The sequence below is a fragment of the Phodopus roborovskii genome, unplaced genomic scaffold, assembly GCF_943737965.1.
Source record: "Phodopus roborovskii unplaced genomic scaffold, PHOROB, whole genome shotgun sequence".
NCBI classification, from domain to species: domain Eukaryota; kingdom Metazoa; phylum Chordata; class Mammalia; order Rodentia; family Cricetidae; genus Phodopus; species Phodopus roborovskii.
In genome coordinates this window covers 10,419,507-10,441,647 of record NW_026126517.1, presented here as the reverse complement: position 1 = coordinate 10,441,647, position 22,141 = coordinate 10,419,507, and the positions used below count along the sequence as shown (strand labels likewise).

General features: G+C 42.7%; 1 protein-coding gene across 4 annotated transcripts in view; it reads left to right on the top strand.

Annotated features, from left to right (window-relative positions):
- Aplp2 (amyloid beta precursor like protein 2) overlaps positions 1-12,252 on the top strand; it is a 64,123-nt gene extending 51,871 nt beyond the window's left edge. For 2 of the 4 annotated variants that reach the window (XM_051196989.1, XM_051196986.1), the window contains 7 exons: positions 2,948-3,047; positions 3,683-3,835; positions 5,367-5,402; positions 7,802-7,887; positions 8,943-9,017; positions 9,358-9,513; positions 10,801-12,252. In XM_051196989.1, coding sequence (XP_051052946.1) covers positions 2,948-3,047; positions 3,683-3,835; positions 5,367-5,402; positions 7,802-7,887; positions 8,943-9,017; positions 9,358-9,513; positions 10,801-10,902 — 708 coding nt within the window. In that variant the 3' untranslated portion in view covers positions 10,903-12,252. The remainder of the gene's footprint in view (positions 1-2,947; positions 3,048-3,682; positions 3,836-5,366; positions 5,403-7,801; positions 7,888-8,942; positions 9,018-9,357; positions 9,514-10,800) is intronic. The other 2 variants (XM_051196990.1, XM_051196987.1) reach the window with 1 other exon arrangement.
- The last annotated feature ends 9,889 nt before the right edge of the window (positions 12,253-22,141 follow it).

Sequence of the window (22,141 nt, the reverse complement as noted above, 5' to 3'; positions counted from 1 at the left end):
CTATCTCTAGAATAAGGCAGTTATCCCTCCATGGGGGATATGTTTGCAAAGTCCTTTTGTGCACCAGGGATACATCCTGGCTCCACTGTCTGAGGTCTCTTAGACTGCTCAGACCTTCTGGCTGAGACCCATATTCAGGGGGGTCCGAGTCAGACCCCTGTTGGCTTCCCAGCTATCAGTCTAGTGGCCCTTAGCTCCTCCTTGTTCAGGTAAGCTGTCTCTATGTACTTCTACCATTGCCATTGAAGTTTTTATTCAAGCACATTTTCCGAGTTTGTCCTATGCTGAGCCCAGTTTACCTCCACTGTTATTTGTACAGGTTTTTTTCTGTTTCTTATTTTAGTATTTGTCTATGTTAGTAATTCTCATGTATTCATAGACCATGAATTGTGCATAGGACTGCAAAGTCTAATAGTCAAGAGTGCCAGAGCTTAGTTTCATTCCCTTTGTTGGGCAGAAGTTTATGTGTTACCATCTACATGTTAAAATTTCACATAGTCTAATGAAGTTTGATCCCTTGAATGCATCTCAAAGACTAAACAAATTAATTTTATTAACTATGAAATAAAGAATTACTTTCCTCCAAGGTACAGAATTCACATTAGAAGTTGGATGTTTGAAAGAATTAAGGAGCTTTGGTGCCCGAAAAGTGAGGCTGTGGGAAGGAGCATTTCTGAGGCCCCAGGAAGCACCTAGTATATATAGGTCTGCAGTTAAGGTTTCATTTTACACTAAGTGGAATGGAAGAGGGGAAACACCAAGAGTTTTGGACTGCCTTTGGAAGACAGGTGAAAAAATGAATATTGTCAGGATTGGACTGGTTTGACCCAAATCTTTTATTACATTTTTGTTGTATCTTACAGGGGGATCAGGGAGATGAAAACCAAAATTAAATGTATGGTTATATATTCAGGTATATATAAAATGTATTTTTGAAGGGAACATTTATTATTATATAATGCATATTATATATAATATAATGGAAAAAGAATTGTTTTGTTTTGTTGCTGAAGGTATAAGTATTCTACTATTGAGCTACCCATCCCTGGGCCTGATTGATATATAGATAATTTATTAGCAAATTCCTGAGACAAAGATCCACAACAAGCAAACTGAGAAATAGAATCATCTCATTGTAGCAACTCCATGGAGAAACCTAGCTCTTCTGGGGCTGTAAGTCTGTTCTCAGCTCATGGTCTCAGTGAAATGGGACCACTGAATTACATTGTCTTTGCCTGTTTTCCTGTGCTGCTTGAGCACTCAAAATGTAAATACTCAGCTTGTTACATGGTAAGTATCCCTTATCCAAAATGTTTAGGACTAGAAGTATTCCTGATTAAGGATTAAAAAAAAAAAATGTTTACTGTGTCCATAATAAGATATTCCTGGGAGCTGGAGAGAGGTTCAGCAGTTAAGATCACTGGCTACTCTTCTAGAAGATAACAGCACCCATATGGCCACTCACAATGATCTGTAACTAGTTGTAGATGATCTGATGCCTTCAACTGAACTCTGGAGGTACCAGGAACAAATGTGGTATGCAAGACTTACATATAGGCAGAATACCCATACACATGAAATAAAACAAATCTCACGAAATATTTTACTTTGACATGACCCAGATTTAAACCTGAAATAGGTTTGTTTCATATATACTTTATAGCTCTTTAGCTCAAAGGTTTTTTATAATGACTAATTCTCACTATTCCACCCTGTGGTTCTTGTCCTCTCAAATGGCTGCTGAGTTCATGTGAAGAAATATAATGGTATCTACATGTGCTTGGACTCTGAGCAGCACATTGCAGTTCTGTTTGCATGTTTTTCCAAGGCCCTCACACTTGTGCTTTCCCATCTGTTTATTTGATTGGCAGAATGGTAAATACAAAATTAAATTGCTTTCATCTTGCTTTTTAAAGGCCAATTTTTTCCATTTTGACTCTTCATGTTAATGGCTTTAAGGCCACCTAGCCACTAGTTCTGAGCGCCCTCTTTACAAGAAGCTCAGTAAGTACAAGCTTAGGCTGGAGAGAATGATAATGGCCCTAGGTTAGTTGAGCTGCCGCAGCAGAGCTCCACTGTGTCTTTGGGTCACATCCCCTATCTTTTCTACCCTGGATGCTTTTGTTGTTATCGTTGGATTAAAGACCTTTTGCATTCAGAAAAGTAGTGAGCTAGCATAAATAAATCTTCAACATTTACAGAACTATAATTTAAATAGGAATCAATCAGTCCTGGTTCTAACCATAGTAGTTTTAGGTAGTTGCTTTACCATGCCAAATCTACAAGCAGCTCTGCTTTCCTGCCAGTAGTTTCAGTGTTTGTTTACATGTTCTACTTTTACTAGTTGTAAAAGTGATTGGCATTTCCCTTCTTTATTAAAGTCTAGAATCCTACAAACCAGGGTCCTTACTCAGTATATAATATAGTCAGTGACAATTAGCTTGTATAAAAACCAAATCAACTGACTAATGAGCTTTTTTTTTTTTTAATTTCATGTGGATGAATGTTTTGCCTGTATGCATTCCTGATGCCTGTGGAGGCTGGAAGAGGATGTTGGATCCCCTGGAACTAGAGTTAATAGCCAGTTGTGAGCTTCCCATGTGGGTGTGCAACAAATTGAACACAGGTCCTCTGCAAGAGCAGCAAATGCTCATAACCACTGAGCCATCTCTCCAGCTCCTCATGACCATATTTTGAAAATACTTTTTTTTTTTTTTTTAAACTTGTAGCCCTCTCTGTAGAAAAATAGCTATCACTCATACTACATGCTGTCTTATCTTAGAGATGAGCTAGTCTGGCAAGGAACATAATAGATTTCTCCTCCCAGCTGTTTTGTGTTGTTCAGTAGGAAGTAGAACCTTTGGGTTTCTGCAACTGTATGTGAGGATTTTTTCTCCTGACCTCATAGTTTTCAGTGACAAGGCCTCTCCCCATATTGTGCTTCTAGGTGATGACACACCTCCATGTGATTGAAGAAAGAAGGAACCAAAGTCTTTCTCTGTTGTACAAAGTTCCTTATGTAGCTCAAGAAATTCAGGAGGAAATCGGTGGGTACTAATTACATCAAGGCCACACGGGACTTTTTTGGTGAGGCTCAGGAGTGAGGCTCAGGCTGAGTAGAATGAAATAAATAAAGAGTAAGTAAGGCTGGTGAGGTAGGCATTAGCAACACCATGGTTTCAGAAAGTCTGGAATTGACTAGCGGTTTACATGAGAAGGCTGAGGAGTCTCCAAAGACAGATGTACTGGCCTGCAGCCACAGAGCCTTGAATTTCACTGGCCTTCACTCTTATTAGCGGAAGAAACTCTAGAGTGTGAAATTGCAGGGGCCTGGGACATTTCCTGTTACCAGTTTACCCTGAATATCATTCTGTCTTCTGCAGTGTGTTCCTGGTTAATATATCAGACAATATCAGCTTGAATTGTTGCCACAGTAGTAGAGGTACAGATAGTGAAATAATCCAAAAGATGTGAAGTTGCAGTTAAGTATGACGACTTATCTAGAAGTGGACCACAGGTGCTATAAAGTAGATGTAGGCAGGGGATAGGTCACAGACTGTGGGGCTCTTTCCAGGTCTTGGGCTCTGGGGTGACAAGAATTAGCCTTTTTCAGAGTGCTGGTTCTGTGCCTAGACTTGATTCTAACAGCCGCTTTATCTGTTCTGTGTTGTGTTTTTGTTAGATGAGCTCCTCCAGGAACAGCGTGCAGATATGGACCAGTTCACCTCCTCCATCTCAGAGAGCCCTGTGGATGTCCGGGTGAGCTCTGAGGAGAGTGAGGAGATCCCACCGTTCCACCCTTTCCATCCCTTCCCATCTTTGTCTGAGAATGAAGGTATGTATGGTTCTCAGAGCCATCCGTAGAAGTAGAGGAGAGGACTATACAATTAGAAAATTGGAATGCATTTTTTTTTTTTTTAAACACTGGTTGAATTGGGGAGTTTGTGTAGTGAGAGGCAGGGAAGAGAAGGCATGGATTTCCCAAGTTCCTGCTGTGTGTGGGCACTGTGCTGGGTTCTGTGGGGGAAGTAATACACTTTGATTATCAGAGAAATCAGAAATTTCTCACATGTTGTAGATTGCTCACACTTTATAGCAAGCCTTCTCTTGTGTGATGTCCCCTCTACCTGGGGTCCCTTTGGGTTGGACAGAGCAGAACTTCATGTTGGTTACATTACAATCTTGGGAGGCAGATTATGAGGAGAGGCTGAAGAGGTGCCCTGACTGGCTCAGGGTCACATCTCTGATATGAATTGGATGAGAAGCTGTACCCTTTGATTCACAAGCATGTTTTCCTTTATTCTCCTGCTGGCTTTCAGGATCTAAAAGTGTCCCTGAAAATCATGAGTCTGTACCAAAAATAAACAAGATGCCGAGACTTGTGCCCTGAGACTAGTTTGTATAATCAGATTCTATTTCCTGCCATTGCTGATGGTGAGGGTGGTAATGATAAAAATGGCCATGGCTTTAGAGTCCTAATTTTGTGCCAGCTTTAGTTAAGCGTTAGACTTGGATGCCTCTCATTCAAACCTCAGAGCACTCTTTGAAGGTGGATACTGTGAGTGTCCCTGTTGGAGATTCAAGGTTTGAGCGGATTAAGTACTTGTCCAGGGTGTCATGTAGCTTAGATTCTAAGAGGAATTGAATCCACACTGACAGTTCAGTTCCTACGGCTTCTGGGATACAGGCACATGACTGATTAGATGCAGTAGCTGACTGCAGCCACCAGGCCAGTGGAAAGATGTGCACCTAGCCCTGCCTTCAGAGTTCAACAGAAATGCCTTTGTAACTCACTTGTGAGCTCAGAGGTTCAGATGCTCCTGACCTTCCAGTACTAAGTGCTCAGGAGACGGGTGGGTGAAGTGGGTTACCAGCTTCCTAACTCACACCTTCATGAGGCTGTGGGATGGCCACAGATGTGCGGCTTCTCTATGCTTTGTTTGGGATTGGGGCATTATGTGCAAAGCTCAGCCTGATAGTACCTTGTCTCTTTGTCAGTGAACCACAATCAATACTAACTTCATTTTTTTTTCTTTTTATGTTTTCTAAAAATAATGGTAGTTTGTGGGAATAAGCTAAATGATATGGGATTCTTCCAAAATTTCTCTTAAAAGGCCTGATCCTGACTTCCCCACTTTTCTCTTTCGTCAGGGATACATCTAACAGTTTCCTATTTAGATAACTGTTAGTTTGTGGGATTTTTTTTTTTTAAGGGAAAATGCCTTTTGTTCACATAGAGAGGAACTTAGAAGGAAACCATTTTCTTTCTTAATCTCCTTTTGTGCTATTTTTTCTTTGTTTTGTTTTTTTTTTTGTTTGTTTTTTGTTTTTTTGTTTTGTTTTGTTTTTGTTTTCCTTTCTGCTAGACACTCAGCCGGAATTGTACCACCCAATGAAAAAAGGTTGGTTTGTCAAAGATGTTCCCTTAAGACCTCCATTCCTTTTCACTTTCCCAGTGTGTTGGAAGTTTCATTTTGTGTTCCATACCACCATCTGACTTTCCCGCCTCATTTCTTCAGTCATGGCTGAGTGGAGATAGAGCAGCCCTTCCTCCATGTCCTAACAAGCTCCCTGGCTTTCCTAGTGTGTAGAGTCTAGTCACTGTGTGACCGCCCAAGTTTGGCTTTAGGGTCCCCAAGAAATAGATGCTTTTCTAAGTCTTTGTCTGGGTAAATGTCAAAATGGTATGTCAGTTTAATGCAGTTGTTGTGTATAGCTAGTCTATATAAGAATGTGTTTAACTTTTACAGTGTAGACTGTAATTTCCCGCTCTTTTTTCTGTTATTACTGGCAGTTGCTTTTCCCCCTTTTAGCTGTCTTTACCCTCCACTTGTCTCGTGTTCCTGAGTTGTAGTATCGCTTAAATACAAGATGCTGTTGCTGAAAGAGGTAGAAACAAATGAACTCCAGGTGCAGTGAGTCCCCCATCTTCAAAGACAGCACTGTGCTAGCTGTGTAATCATCTTAATTATCCACCAGACCTCCCTCTTGGGCAGGATGTTTTTGCTCAGTTTTATAGATTAAGCAGTAGAAAAAGTCACTGAGGTATTGCTTCTTAAATCGGCATGTGTAAGAAATAAAAGATCAAGGTCTAGACCCAAGGCTGTCTTCACAGTGCATGTGGTTTCTGCTGCCTGAGTTTCTAGTGACAGCTGCAAAATAGCCCCAGTTGTTGGACAGTCAGTCCTGTCTCTTGAGTCATTGACAATAGGCCTGTTCTCTTAGCTTTGGTAGTCTGGTCATGGATGGAGCAAATGAGATTTCCTGGTTCTCAGAATCTAGTGTTCTAATATATGCCATATTTTATTTTTAGAATCAAAAAGTATGATCTAACTCTTCTTGAAATTCTTTGCATGTTAGTATTCAACTATGTCTCCTCTTGCAAAGTCACTCTGCTACTATTCCTCTTAACCATTTGTCTTAGGTGTTAAGCCTGACTGGCTGTTGCTATCTTACTTAAAAAATGTGTTGGGACAATATAACTACTAACTTTGCTCTCTTGAAGTGACTTGTGTGCATTATGAAACCAAAGTAAGCTTAGTCAGTGTAGAAGAACCACAAGTTACAACACTGAAAAAGCCTTAGGCCAGCCCTTAGATAAGCTGGTTCAGCATCTCTCTATATTCTGAGAATCTCGCCCTTAGGACTTGGAAAACAACGAGGAGAGTATTGTGGTAGGAAGAGCTCAGAATTAGGATTTAATAGTCTTGATTATGAGCATCCGTGCTAAGTAAGTCAGTACCCTTCTAGAGTCCTCTTTCTTGAATGGAAGACGGGCAATATTGTTTTATTTGAGACACCAGAGCAAGTCCTGATATGTGGTATCAAATTGTGCTTTTCTTTGAAGTGAATGCTTTAGAGAAAAATTGCATCACCTTGGCTCCAGTGTAATGGGTTAATAAATTAACTAGGCTGCAAAACTCAGCAGCTGCATGGTTATTATTAATCTCCCATTGCTCTGTGTTAAGAAAACAAATCGAGTTATGAAATGAAAAACTTCACTATGGCTGTGTATTTGAGTATTGTCATTCTATGTGCCACACATGAGTGAGTTGACTCAGGCCATTTCTGGCCTTGGAAAAAGGACAATTGTTATTCTTGTTCTTTCCACCCTGATTAAAGTTTCCTCTGTTGATGAACTCTTCCTTCCTGTTCACCTGAGCTTACCATTTAGGATGTAGCTATATGAGTGTCTAAGTCTGAGGGAGGGATATAGTGTCCAGTGAGAGACATAGAAGGAGACAGGTAATTACAAATCGCTTTTAAGTGCTACAACCTGGCAGTGTCTCCTTAGAGAACCTGCGACTTAGGGCAAATAGGACTTGAAGGTGGAAGGTGGCAAGGGTTTAATATTTGAAGCAGAAACAATTTCTTGTGGAGAAAACTATTTTGCTCAAAGCACACATGCAAGTAGCAGTCCTTCATCTATGCAGTAGGATCTAGATACCAAAGAATTGTGCTGTTGGATAGCTAGTGCTCATTACAGTCGTATGTAAGGGTTGAAACATGTTGTCCATCCTAGAACACCCCCAGACTCAGCTTCTCCAAAGGCTTACATTCCATCCCTTCGGGTGGTAGACCAGTAAGCACCCCGTCTTCCTTCATCAGTCCTTTGCAATGCTTGTATCATTCATCCTTGCAAAGCATAGTGCATCCTCAACACGCCAATGCAGAGACTTACAGAGTCATGGGGGAGTGTTTGGTGAGAAGCTCTCTGGCCTTGGGCAAGAATTTGCTGCTTCTGAGAGACTGGCCTAAGGTGGATTGCCTAGAAACTCAGCTGTGGACGTTTTCTACACAGGATCTGGAGTGGCAGAGCAAGACGGGGCCCTGATTGGTGCAGAAGAAAAAGTGATTAACAGTAAGAATAAAATGGATGAGAACATGGTGAGCCACTTGTTTACATAGCACGTTTCCTTTTGTATATTGGAGCAAGTGGCATGGTGGATAGTACTTCCCGGTTAGTGTGTGCTGTGCACGCCCATTTTCTGCATAGTAGGAGAGAGGGAAGCAGCTGCTCCCAAAGGTTCATTTTGCTGCTTAGCATTTGCATGAGGGGACCAGTGAAGCTGCCTTTTCTTGTGTGGTTCATGTCTTATCTATGGTAGAAAAACTCACCTGCAACTCAAGATAAAAATAACATATCAGAAGCTATTTTCAAGAAAGTAAAAATTTATCAAGTGGAAAATTGAATAAAATTGAGCTTTTTGTTTTTCTTACACTGCTGTTCTTATTCCTCCTTACATTCTTCTGGTGATTTCTGTCTATACTTACATTGTTTTGATTGCTCTCACCTGAATTTGATATGTCTTAAATTACTCTTATGGGGGGGGGGGTCACGTGCATACCATGGTGTGCATGCAGAGGCCAGAGGATGATTAGGAATCATTTCTCCTTCCATGTAGATTCCAGGGACCAAACTGAAATCATCAAATTTGGTAGCAAGTACTTTTACTTGCTGCTCTTGTCTTGCTGGCTGAGTTCGGTATTTAAAGGCAGTTTGTTAGTTGTCTATCCTGAGCTCTATTACAGTTACTTCATGGAAAGATCAGGTAAAGAACCTGACTGGAGCCAGACCTGGTGGCTTACACCTTTAGTCCCAACACTTGGGAGGCAGGGGCAGGCGGTTTCTCTGTGAGTTTGAGGCCAGCCTGTCCTGTTCCAGGACAGACAGAGCTACATAGAGAATCCCTGTCTCAACTATCCTTCCCCCCTGCTTTCCTGCCGCCCCCCCCCCCAAAAAAAAAAGAACCTGACTGGGCTGGCTACCTTATAGCACCTTTGCCCACACTTACCTCTCCTTTTGGAGGTTTGGTGAGTAGATTTGGATTAGTATGACCAAAGAAACAGCTTCCCGACACAATATGGAATAGAAAAGAAGTGACATTTATTTCTCTCCCATTCCCTGAGTAGATGCTAATAACTGTGACTATTTATTGCAGGTCATTGACGAGACCCTGGACGTTAAGGAAATGATTTTCAATGCTGAGAGGGTTGGAGGCCTAGAGGAAGAGCCGGTATGTGTTTACTGTAGAACAGAAGGGTGGTGCTCATTCCTTTTTTTATTCAGTCATCTTAGTTCAGTAGAGATAAAAGACCCTGGAAGTAAGATAATAAGGCACTCTGATCCTGACTTCCCACATTTCTGAGTAAGAAGGAATGCCAAAAATGAAAATTTTCACGGAAATCAAAGTGGGCATCCTCCCTGATCTGGTTAACAATGCCGACAAAGCAGGGTCTTGTGTGGCCCCCTGAGTTTTAGGAACAGACTGAGAGGCACTTAGTCCTCTTTGGTTTTCCTAACTCAAGTTCCAGGTGGTCACTGAGACTCGGTTTCTTATTGCTTTGTTGTTTTAGGAATCTGTGGGACCTTTGAGGGAAGATTTCAGTCTGAGCAGCAGTGCACTTATTGGCTTGCTAGTCATTGCAGTGGCCATTGCTACAGTCATTGTTATCAGCCTGGTGATGCTGAGAAAGAGGCAATATGGCACCATCAGCCATGGGATTGTGGAGGTAAGGACTGGGCTGGCTTCTCCGTGGCCTAAGCTGATGAGGGTCTTGCTCTGCACTGTCACTGGGGGTGAGGGCTAAGGGCTAGAACCACATAGAATTCAAAAATCTACTGGACATGCTGCTATCATTGATTCTATCACTCGTTGGATTATTAGGTTACATTTTGGAGTTCAGCCATTGCTAAGTTTTTTGCCTTTGTTTCAAGGGGGTGTCACCAACTTTCAGCACCCATCTGGGTTTTAATCATTTAATTGGGTCAATATCAGTTCATAACATTTTATCCTTCAGAAAGTAAAAATAATATTTCCTTGGAGTGCTCCCCCCCCCACAATCAGGGAAAGCAAAGTGTGTGTGTGTGTGTGTGTGTGTATACATATGTGTATATATACTTGTTTATGATGCTGGGGAGTGAACCAGGAGCCTTGAGTATGCTAGGCATGTGCTGTGTTATGCACTCAGACCTTTCTCTCCTTTATAGTGGTTGGGAATGGGAACAAAAAACAAATGCAAGCTGTTTCTGTTCTGTCTCTGCTGGTGTATAATTGGAGTAGTTCGCCATTCATTTTTTAGTTTATGTTGGGAAATGTTTCTTGCTCTTGGGTTCTATAAATACACTAAAGAATAGGATGCACTGTGGACGAATACTGTAGACATGCAAGTCTTAGTACTGGAGCCTGGCTTCAGCTGGGGAGTCCCAAAGCTGGGAAGGACTACAGACCATCTGGCCCCTTGTTTCATAGCTCAGCCTCCACTACCCATCCCAAGAACTAAGTGTTGGTCACTGTGGCTTCCAAGAAACTGGCCTTTAAAATAGTTCAGTAGCTGTATCACAATGCAGTTCAGTTCCACTGTTTCTCAGCAACCTGAAACTAGCACAGCAAATGAGCCTGAAGAACTGACTTGAGTAACAAGAGCAGCCTCTGTAATGGTCTGTCATTTTAAATTACTCTTTTTCATGGGGGTCACTTGATGTGCATATAGAAGTCAGGGGACAGTTAGGCCAGGTCTTTCTCTCTCCTTCCATGTGGATCCCAAGGATCAAACTGAAGTCGTCAAGTTTGCTTCTCTCACTTGGACCACACTCAGAGAGAGAAGCATTACCTCTCTTCCTCTTTCTTTCTCCCCTGCCTTGTGTCTTACCACCAGCTCCTGTTTGGTCTGTGCAGTGAAAAGATGCTGGGCTGCTTTGAGTCCCACGAGTTTGGACAGGGAAAGCGGGATGCCCTGGTGCTCTGCAGGCCTCCCTCTTCAGTGCACCACAGTGACCTGCACTCTCTGTTCCTACAGGTTGACCCAATGCTAACCCCAGAAGAGCGTCACCTGAACAAGATGCAGAGCCATGGTTATGAGAACCCAACCTACAAGTACCTGGAGCAGATGCACATCTGAGGACAAGGACATGTGTGACACCCTGGCTGGAGGCTGGTGCAGGTGGGCTAAAGAAGCTCAGCATTTGTGCTTGACTGCTGACCACCAGTGGAACCAGAAGGCCTCATCGCATATCCTGCTCTCCTGGATGTTAAGACTATAAAGTACTACTGTAGGATTGCAATTTCCATTCTTTTAAATGGGTAAAAAAAAATGTTAATATAACAATATATGATATATAAACCTTAAGTGAAATGAAAAAAAATTATCTATTGCAGATATCTGATGGATGTACTTTTCTTTTTTAAAATTAGAAATGCCGCTTCTATTGTATTGTCTCACACATGCTCTGTATAAATGAAAAATGTTGATTTTTTTTTTTTTTTTTTTTTTTTTTTTTTGATGATAGACTATATACACAGGATATTCCCATTACGTAAGTCAGTTCTTTAGGCTCATTTGCTGTGCTGGTTTTATTATTTGTTTTTAATATAAAAAGGCAGTATTCCCTTTTCAGGTTGCTGAGAACATAAGTGGAGCTGAAGTGCATTGCAATACAGCTACTGAACTGTTTTAAAGGTATGGTTTCTTTGGAAGCCTAATGTTTCTGGTACTGGGTGTCTGGGTACTTCTGTACCAGCTGTCACAAGCAGGTCTGAGGCACCTGAGTTAGCCCAGTGCATACAGATATCCACTGTGCTTTCCTTCAAATCCAGTTCTTCCACAGCAACTAGCCTATAGTTAGTGTTTGCTGTCCTTCCACTGTTGTTTACTGTAGATTTTTACTATCCACTCTCCTTTACCAAGTGCGTCCTATGTGCAGCCACCTCCTCTTTGGACATCTCCCTCCAATGCACTGGCCCTCTGCCCTCCTTCGTACCTCACCCAGTTCCCCACCACTCTCCCAGCCCTTTGCTGTTCACTCAGAGAGTACCATGATTAAGTGTGTGGTTGAGGACCCAGGAGAATTCACAGGAGGCTTCTCTATATGAAGGGAGAATGTTCTGGGTTGTACATGAAACTGGATCTGTAGACACTGTGGAAATCTTTGAAAAGTTTGTTTTCTTCACATGACTCTGTAATACTGGTGTAGCAGAAGTTGATGCTCATAACCTTTGGAGTTTTGTTGGTTGTTTGTTTTAATTGGAAGGTCCTGGTAACCTGTTGTGGGTTTTTTTGCTTGTTTTGTTTTGGGCTTTTGTTTTTGTTATGTTTTATATTTTTCTGTGATTCCTCTTCCCCTTCCCTCCTCTCCTTTGGCCCTAGTCATGTCTCTTCCCACTATGCACAGATTGAAACTTCACCTACAGACTCCTTAGGTGAAGAATGTACAGAACTTAACCACATCAATAAACACTTTAACTTCCCCGAGCACCTGTGTTTCTGACTGTGGCGTTGATCTGTGATGATGGGGCTTTGGGGATGAAGGGTGTCTTCCTTCTGTGAGGAGTTATAGCCTGCTGTGAGGCCATACTAAGTCAAGCCATGAGCTCCATTTTTGCTCAAAGAAGGTGACTGGAGTAATAGCTCATAAGTTAAGAGCTCTGGCTGCTCTTCCAGAGGACCTGGGTTGGGTTCTCAGCACTGATGGCAGCTCACAACCATCTGTTACTCTAGTTCCAGGAGAGCTGACACCCTCCTGTGCCTTTCATGAGTGTTAGGCCCTCACATGGTGTGTTACATACATGCAGGCAAAACACTCATACACATAAAATATTTTTCCCCCAGTCAAGGAAGCTGGATGTTATGGCTCTAATCTCAGTGCTTGGGACTGTTGAGCTGAAGGCCAGCCTTGGCCAGACCCTATCTGGAGAACAAAGGAAGATGAAGGAAAGCCTGCTTCTGCAAAACTTAACTGACATAAGACTTCAGGAAAATGTCTATAGCTTTTGTTTCTGAGTTTAAATAACTTGCCATTAGGAGGCCCCCACCCCCCACTCCCACCCCCGTGAGCATTGACTTAGGTGTTAACTGCTTACAGGCCTTTGTGCCCGAGCACTGTTAGCACCTAGTCTTTAATGCTCAGCTGTTCCACAAGTCAATACATGTTATGATACATGTCGTTATTAGGGTCATACCGCATATGTCTACGTGCAGGCATACAAAGGAGCAAACTTTCTCGGGACACTGGGATAAGGGACAACCGTCGTATGAGTCTCTCAACACTCCCATTCTCTGTATTAGTCAACACCTCCTGGCTGCCTCTCCTATGATGTCCCCTCAGTTTGCTGCCCAAAAGAGTCATGAAGAGAGAACTTTTATGTTTGGAGTGAGTTTCAGAGCGCTCTAAAGAGATGTCAGTGGACCCTCTGTTACTGTCTGGGAACTGGCTTTGCCATTCATGATCTAATTCCAAATATAGCTGATCAGCTTTGTTTATTTGGTGCCTCTTTTCTGCTCACTGATCCTTAAGCCGTGTGTGGCTTGGTCATCTTTGCGTACCAATTCCCTTCCAAATTCCATCCAACTGGTCAGCTCTCAGAACCTCTCAGCAGCACTCTAATGACAATGCAATAGTCTAGGAGAGGTTCAGAGCTCCTGAAAGGACTGTATGCCCCACATGCAGCCAGGCCTGTGTCTCTCACCCTGTACAGATTAGCTTTGCACAGCAGGGCATGGACTCGTTTAATTGAATCCTCCTTAAACTGTAGAGTTGCTTTATTTATGGTAGCCATATAGTGATTACATTTTGTAAGGGAACACCCATAGAAATGTAAAGCAGGAACTGCCCTTTGACCTCACCCTAGTAGGATGGCTCCCTCATGGGTACAGAAGGAAACTTACTCATCTCCTGGTTTCTGCTTCGATGACTAAGCCGTGACTTCTGGAGAATGTGGCCCTACCTACCTCGCAGTGAGTGTTCAGTGCTGGCTGTGATGTAGGTGTGAAGGTCCTAGCTGCCTGTGTGCTCTCAACTGCAAATCCAAGCCCAGCAGCTTTATGTAGAGCACTGTGTGGGGTTTCCATTGCTCTGACACAGGTTAGACTGCAGTGAGTCCCTGAGATTTCAGAAGGCCCAAGGGGGTGGGGGGCACTCATAAGAACATACTGTCACATTCTTATGAGAAGTCATGGACACAGACAAAGCAGAAAAGAGTAAAGGGGACATCATGATTTTAGTTGAAACATGACTACAGGATCATCTATACCTAGTGGCAGAACCAGTCTGATTATGAACACTGGGCTCTTTGCCAGGACCCAGAACAAAGCAAAGTGGTCCATAAAACAGATACCAGTGTCTCTTGTCTTGTTACCTATGAAATAAGGGTGTCTTTTCTGTTCACTTCGTGCTCTTGATCATGGACTTCATTAGTCACATCTCCTGTCAAGCAGCCCAGAGATTAGATTTATGTTACATTTTCTCTAAAATCTTTGAAATGGATTAGAGATGACTTGAGAAGTCTGTAGCTTTTTGGCCAAGAAAATCCAGATCTAGATAACAATTTTGGATAGTTTTGGTTTTTTTTTTTTTTTTGAGACAGTTTCTCTGTAACAACTCTAGCTGTCCTGGAACTCACAGAGATCCACCTGCCTCTGCCTATGGAGTGCTGGGATTAAAGGCATATGCCACCATGTTCAGCTTCTGGATAACAATTTTGAAGTCAGATGTTGGGTTGTAGTAGTGCACATCTGTAATGCCAACACCTGGGGGCTAAGGCATGAGGACCATTTCAAGTTCAAGGCTAGGCTGGCTTACATAGTGAGTTCAAGGCCAACTTAGACTACATAGGAAACCCTGTCTCAAAAAACATTGTATGTGGATATGTATGCACATACATATGTATACATGTGCAAATGGAGGCTAGCATTTGATGTCTAATGTCTTCCTCAATTTCTCTCTCCACTTTAAAAAAAAAAAATCTGTTTGCAATATGCTGTATTTAAGTTTGTAGAGGCCTGAAGAGGACATCAGATACCTAGGAGCCGGAGTTACAGAATTTGTGATCTGCCCAACATGGATTCTAGAAACTGAACCCACTCCCCTGGAAGAGCAGCAAGTGGTCTTGTAACTGTGGAACCATCGATCCAGCCCAATCTGCCCCCCCCCCTTTCTGAGACATAGTCTCTCACTGAACCTGGAATTCGCCTATTTGTCTAGATGGGTCAACAAGTCCTAGAAATCCTTTTCCTCCCAGTACTGGGGTTACAGTGTGGGCTGCTGTGCCAGCCTTTGCTCCCTAGCAAGCACTGACAACCATTTTTCTGTCTCCCCATTTTTTTTGTTTGTTTGTTTGTTTGTTTGGGGTTTTTTAAGTAACTGAGTAGAACTATGCGTGCCATCAATGAAATCTTTTAGTAAGCAGAACCCTGTGAATATTTACATAGTTATTTTTAAATTATATATGTGCTGTATCCAAAATAGAAACCTAGAAGACAGAAAAGAGACAAAATAGTTTTTCCCAAATAAGATAAAGCCTTTTGGAGTCAGTAAGATATTGCTACGTATATGTATCTGTGTGAGAGAGAAACAGATACAGAAAGAGATCAGAGAGAGAAGATAGAGCTACATAGACCAGGCTAGCTCTAAGCTCACAGCAATCCACTTGGCTCTGCCTTGCAAGTGCTGAGATAGTCATAGTACGGGTACCACACCTAGCCAGAGTGACTCTTATGCTCACTCTCATTCATATGAGACAGTGCACACTCCTGCAGTGCATTCTGTCCCTGTCTCACTGGTCCATTGTTGTTTTGGGTTTCTGCCGTTCATATCTACTGCCCTTTTTCCATCCTAGGATGTGACTTTCCTGCTTAGCTATTTTGTAAGATGTTCACTGTTAAAGTGTGACTTGATGGGGGATGTCCTTCTATATATATATTTCTCTTATTGGTTGGTGAATAAAACACTGATTGGCCAATAGTCAAGCAGGAAGATAGGCTGGGCTACCAGACCATGAGAAGGTTGGGGAAAGGAAGGCAGAGAAGGCCAGGCGTTCTCTGTTAAGATAAAGCCATATAGAAATATACAGATTATTAATTATGGGTTAATAATTAAGAGAAAGCTAGACAATAAGAAGCCCCAGCCATCAGCCAACGACTGTTTGTAAATTAAGACTTTGTGTGAAGCAGCTGTGGGACCAGGCTGAAAAGACACTCCAGCAACAGTGTCTGATTTTTTTTTTTTTTTAAGCTTCCTAGGAGTTGTTTTTAACTTTTAATTTCTTTGATATCAAACCTTGGGATCAAGACCTCAAGACCTGGTACATACTAAACAAATGCAGCTCTCTGAGCTTGAGCTACACTGCTTTGGATGACCACCGACAAAAAAAAAAAAACCCATATTGTCCATAGGACTCATAGTGGTTGATGGTGACCTTGATCACCCAGGTGGCCTGGTGATGTCAGATTTGTCTAAAGTTACTTTACCCTCCCACACAATGTTGTCTTTGGAAAGATAATGTTAAGGTCACCCATAACTACAGTGGGGAGGGAAGCACTCTTGTTATGGCTTGAAAAGGGACAAGGGGTTTGAGACAGCATCTCATGTAGCTCAGGCTGACCTCCGATTTGTTATGCAGCCAAGAGGGACTTTTAGCTAAATGTTTAACACTGTTCCTCTTGTCTCCACCTCCCAAGTACTAGAATTATAGGCGTGTTCCACCACCAGGTTTACATGGATCTGGGAATCCACCTGGAACTTTATGCTTGATTGGTGAGTACACGATCAAGTTTGGATCCCTAAAGACCCATTGTCAAGCTTGATCGCCAGCATGTGATAATGCTGAGACCTAGATCATTGCGAAATGCCCTTAGGAGACATACCCCTTCCCCTCCTCCCCTGCTGCTCCCTGGCCTCTAGGAGGTAAACAGACCTCCCCTACTACGTGCTTGCCAGTGTGATGAGCAGCATCTCCTCAATGTCAGGTGACCATGGACTAAAACTGAACAAAACAGTTCTCCCACCTTCGAAGTCATGATGGTGTTCTGACTGCACTCACTTGCTATTGTTTTCACTGGTATTATGATACCTGAAATAGAGCAATTGGCAAGCCTGGCTCTAAGGTCAGGTTGTTGCAATGCTGTACTAATGCTCATCAAAACTGAAAGAACATTCTAGATTGTGGTAGTATTTCCACAGGTATCATATATGTCTGAACTTAGACACATACATTTTATTGTGTATGAGTAATTCTGCAATCTATTACTTGCTTATCTATTGCTGTGATGAGGGAGGTACCCAGTCACAACACAACTTAGATGAGAAAGGGCTTGCTTTGCTTCACAGTTCCAGAAGTGATGGAGTCCATTGTGGTGAGGAAGGCAGTCAGTAGAGAGTACTGTAGAGAGTGAACAGAATTGGAGTCAGGCTATGAGATCTCAAAGTTATCCAGGCATGGTGGTCCACAACTTTAATTCAGGCATTCAAGAGGCAGAGGCAGGTACATCTCTGGGAACTACAGTGAGAACTCCATATCAAAACAAACCTACGGCATGACCCCAATGCCATACTGCCCCCAGCAAGGAAGTTTCCATAGCATTCCATAACATCCTGGAGTCTCTGTAACATTCCTATACAGCACCACTAGCTGGAAGGCAAATGTTCAAACACTTGAGCCTATAGGGGCATTTCATACTTACAGTGCAACATCAATAAAGCTGTCTTCCTATTTTTAAGGAATAAGAGCGCTGGCAATAGAACACAGTTGGTGTAGTACCTCATTAGCATTCGTGAAAACCTGGGTTCCATTACCAGGTAAGTCAGACACAACACCTGTATTCTCAGTACTCGGTGGAAACAGGGTGGAAAGTTTAAGATCCTCCTTAGCTATGTAGGGGGCTTGAGGTCAGCCTGGGTCAGAGACCCTGTGTCAAAAAAACAAAACTGAGGTACTTCACAAAGATAGATTAGAAAAGGATGATGGAGAGAGGGCTTAGTGGCTGAGAGCACAAACTGCTCCTGCAGAGGATCCAAGTTCAGCTCCCAGCATCTACATTGAGCAGTTTACAACAATTTCTAGTTACAGCCTGGGAGATCCAACCTTTCTAGCCTGTGTAAGCACTCAAATGCACACACGGCATTGAAAATAATACAGTCTTTTTTAAAGGCTTGCTATTGCAAAAGACTCATGCTATTCCCAGTGGGCTTGTGGACCAAGGTGTGAGCCCTCAGCTGTTCCTGCCACCATGCTTTTGCTCTGGCATCTGAAAGCATAAGCCCAATTAAATGCTTGCTTCTGTATGTTGCCTTTGTCATGCATGGTGCTTTGTCACAGCAATAGAAAAGTAACTAAGCGGAACACGTGGAACAGCCTTAAACACTCCACCACGTGGTGACTATTCTATAAAGTGTTTTCTTGGTCGAGTTCAGTCTATTTAAAAAATATAGTGAAGCCAGGCATGGTGGTGCATGCCTTTTAACCCCAGCACTCGGGAAGCAGATCTCTGAGCTGGAGGCCAGCTTGATCTACACAGTGAGTTCCAGGCCAGCCAGGGCTACTAGTGAGAATGTGTTTCAATATATATGTGAGTGTGTGTTTAAAAATACAGTGATGCTGAGCCATATAGTATGGATTTGTTAGTCCCAGCTACTTGGAACACTGGAGCAGAAGGCTTGAGCCCAGGAGTTGGAGGTCATCATGGCAACTTAATGAGATCCGATCACAATAATAATAAAGATTCTACACTGGTTTTGGCGTTTTGTACTGTTCTCAGAGTCTCAACTGTGTAGCTTACCAGAAGTATGGTCACCACACCCTGGGGCACTTAATTTTTAAGCCTAATTAGTGACATTAACCTCATTAGTTATACCTAATGGTATAGTACTCTGCTGTTCATGAGGAATAAGTTCCAAAACCCCATGGGTACCTGAAAGCATGGATGATACTAACTCAAACACGCTTCCTACACACACATACACACACACACCTCTTGATATGGTTTGGATCTTTACTATCTCTCCAAAGCCATGTGTCTCCAGGTTGGCAATACTGGGAAATGATGGAATCTTTATAAGAGTGATGTCTGCTGTCCCTGGCACCTGAGCTGGCTTATGGGAACCCAATCCCCATGCTGGGTTGCCTCAGTCAACCATGATGCAGGGGGAGGTATTCGGTCCTGCCTCAACTTGATGTGCCATGCTTTGTTGACTCCCATGGGAGGCCTGCCCCTTTCTGAATGGAGACAGAGGAGGAGTAGATTGGGAGGGGAGGGAGAGGAAACCATGGTCAATATGTAAAATAAAATTTAAAAAATCAATTACAAACAAAACAAAACCCAACAGAACAAAATGTGAGGTCTAGTGGGGAGTCCTCAGGTCGCTAGGAAGTGCCCCATAGGAGACCATGGGGCTTCCTCAGTTTTCTCCTCCTGGCTTGTCATGGTTGAGCAATCTTGCCTTTTTCTCTTTATAAGTTGTTATTCAGATATTTATTATAGTACTATAAAGCTGGATAGCATACTTATACTTACTATAAGTATGCTTTATGCTAAATTTATTAGTTATGTACAGCAAGAGAGCGACAAGAAAGGAACAGTTATAACTGCTGTAGTAAGTCCTCTTGCGATGATGTGACGTGATGCAATGCCAGTGTGGAGAGAAGGGAGGTAAATGGTATGGACACCATGACACAGTGGGTGAGGGATATTTTAGCATAAGCACTGCGATACAATGGTGATTGCTCTGATAATTGGAATGGCTGCTAAGTAATTTAATGGGAAAGTGGTATATACAGCATTGATATGTGGACATTTGGATGATTCATGGACTGGGAATGTAGCTACGTTGGTAGAGTGCTTGCCTAGAATGTATGATGTCCAGGATTCAATTCCCAGCACCACATAAAGCAGGGCTATAATTACAGCCCCTGACCAGTAGGGGTGAATCTACGTATTTTCAGTGATGGCTGACTTGAGGCCAGCCTAGGCTGTATGAGACCCTGAATAAGATGATTCATATCTTTGGTGGGATGAAGTAGAATGACTACTGCTCAAAATGGTATGAAATCTTAAATGATGGGGTTTTTTTTTATTTGTGTAATTTTTCATTTTGTATTTTCAAATTGCAGTTGACCAAGGATAGCTAAAATGTCAGAAAATGAAACTGAGGGTTAGGGTAGGAGAGCTGTCAAGATAGCTCCAGCTTTTATGATTTAAAAAGAGAGATGGCTCAGCTGCTAAGAGTACTGGTTGCTCTTCCAGAGGACCTGGGTTCAATTCCTAGCACCCACATGGTAGCTTAAAACTGTAACTCCAGTTCCAGGTGATCCAATGTGCTCTTCTGGCCTCTGCAGGGCTTCAGACATACATATGATGCACAGACATGTATACAGACAAAACACACACACACACACACACACACACGTGTGTGTGTGTGTGTGTGTGTGTGTGTGTGTATGCATATATGTATATGTTTTTTATAAATAAAATTTTAAAAATTACTTGGCCATGGTTTGGTTGGTTGGTTGACTGGTTGGTTTTTCAAGACAGGGTTTCTCTGTGTAACAGTCCTAGCTGTCCTGGAACTCACTTCTTAAATCAGGCTGTCCTTGAACTCACAGAGATCTGCCTGCCTCTGCCTCCTTAGTACCAGAATTAAAGGCGTGCTCCACCACTTCCTGGCTTGGCAATGTTTTTATCAAATGATAAGCATTTTCACCTAAGCACTGATTGAAGCATGTGATTTAATGACTCAGTGGACTTTGATTTTAATAAAGGCCTACGTGGCACTGAGGACCAGGCAGTAGGCTACGCCACAGCTACATATACTGCATTGTAGGAAGGATGAGCCTAGATGTACTGATGCATAAACAGGGCAGGAGAAATCAGAGAAGCATAACATGGAGTAGCCCAGGGTGAGGTGTGTGTCTAGACAGGCACTGAGAAGTGATCCTGAGTGAACTTGTCAGTTGTGTTCACAGTTCGTTTGCTGTGACAAACGCTTGAAAGAAACACTTCAAAAGAGGAAGGGCTTATTTTGCTTCATGGTTTCAGAGCTTCTAGCCCAGTGGTTCTCAGACATCCTAATGTTGAGACCCTTGAGCACAGTTCCCTATGTTGTGGGGACCCCAACCATAAAGCTATTTCGTTGCTACTTCATAACTTTATTCTTGCTACTGTTATGAATCATGATGTAAATATCTGATATGTAACCCCTGTGAAAAGGTCTTTTAACCCACAAAGAGGTTGAGACCTATAGGTTGAGAATGGCTTTGCTAGCTCATGGTTGTTTGGCTGTTGTGCTTTGAATTTGTAGCAACGTAGTGCATCAAGGTGGTGATAAAGGAAGCCTGTTCACTGGAGAGCGAGGGAGAGATGGACAGGGCTGGAGTCCCAGTATTCCCTTCAAGGACATGCCTCTAGTGCCCTAACTACTACTATGCTCCACCTCCCAAAGGTGCCAGCCTTCCTTATAGGACTGAAGGATGAAACCACACCTCAGTACAGGGGCCTTTAGGGCCTTTGGGGACATTTGCAATCCAAGCCATGGATCAGTGCATCTGCACTTATATAGCTTTGGACTCCTCTGGCTTTCAAGTTTCCCTTTTCTATTCAGAGAATTTGCACCAACTGAGTCCTGACTAGACAGAGTTCTTGGCTTACATATACAGGCCACAGACCCAGGGAGACATGCCCAGGGGAGAGTTTCAAAAAGTCTCAGGGAACCTGCTTTGCAAGAGACAAGGGGAAATCACCTGGTTTTATGGGCAACAGTGGCATCCTGGCTGGTGTCCAGATTCTGGACTCTTTGTGCTGAATTGTAGTAGTAGGAACAGTTCAGTGTAATGGATCCTGTTCTGGCTGTTTCTTCCCCTCTTGCCTCTCTGGCTCTCCCAGGCACTGTGTGACTTCCTTAAAATCATTTCATTGTCCTCAGCCATGGAAAGTAAAACTAGAAAAATTAAGTGGGATGGGGGTGGGAAGCAGGGTAAACAAGCAAGTACAGGGAGGGATAACCCTGAAAAAGCCATGTAGAAACCTAATACTGTGAAAGCTTCCCAAAACACATACACATGTGTGTTTTTTGTGGTTTTTTTAAAATATTTTTTAAAGACTTAATTATAGCCAGGCTGTGGTGGCACGTGACTTTAATTCTAGCATTCAGGAGGCAGAGGCAGGCAGATCTCTGAGTTCAAGGCCAGCTTGGTCTACAGAGTGAGTTCCAGGACAGCCAAGGCTACACAGAGAAACCCTGTTTTGAAAATTAAAAAAAAAAAAAGTACTTATTATGTATACACTGTTCTGCCTGCATGTCAAAAGACGGCACCACATCTCATTATAGATGATTGTGAGCCACCCTGTGTGACAGGGGATGTCCTCTGTATGC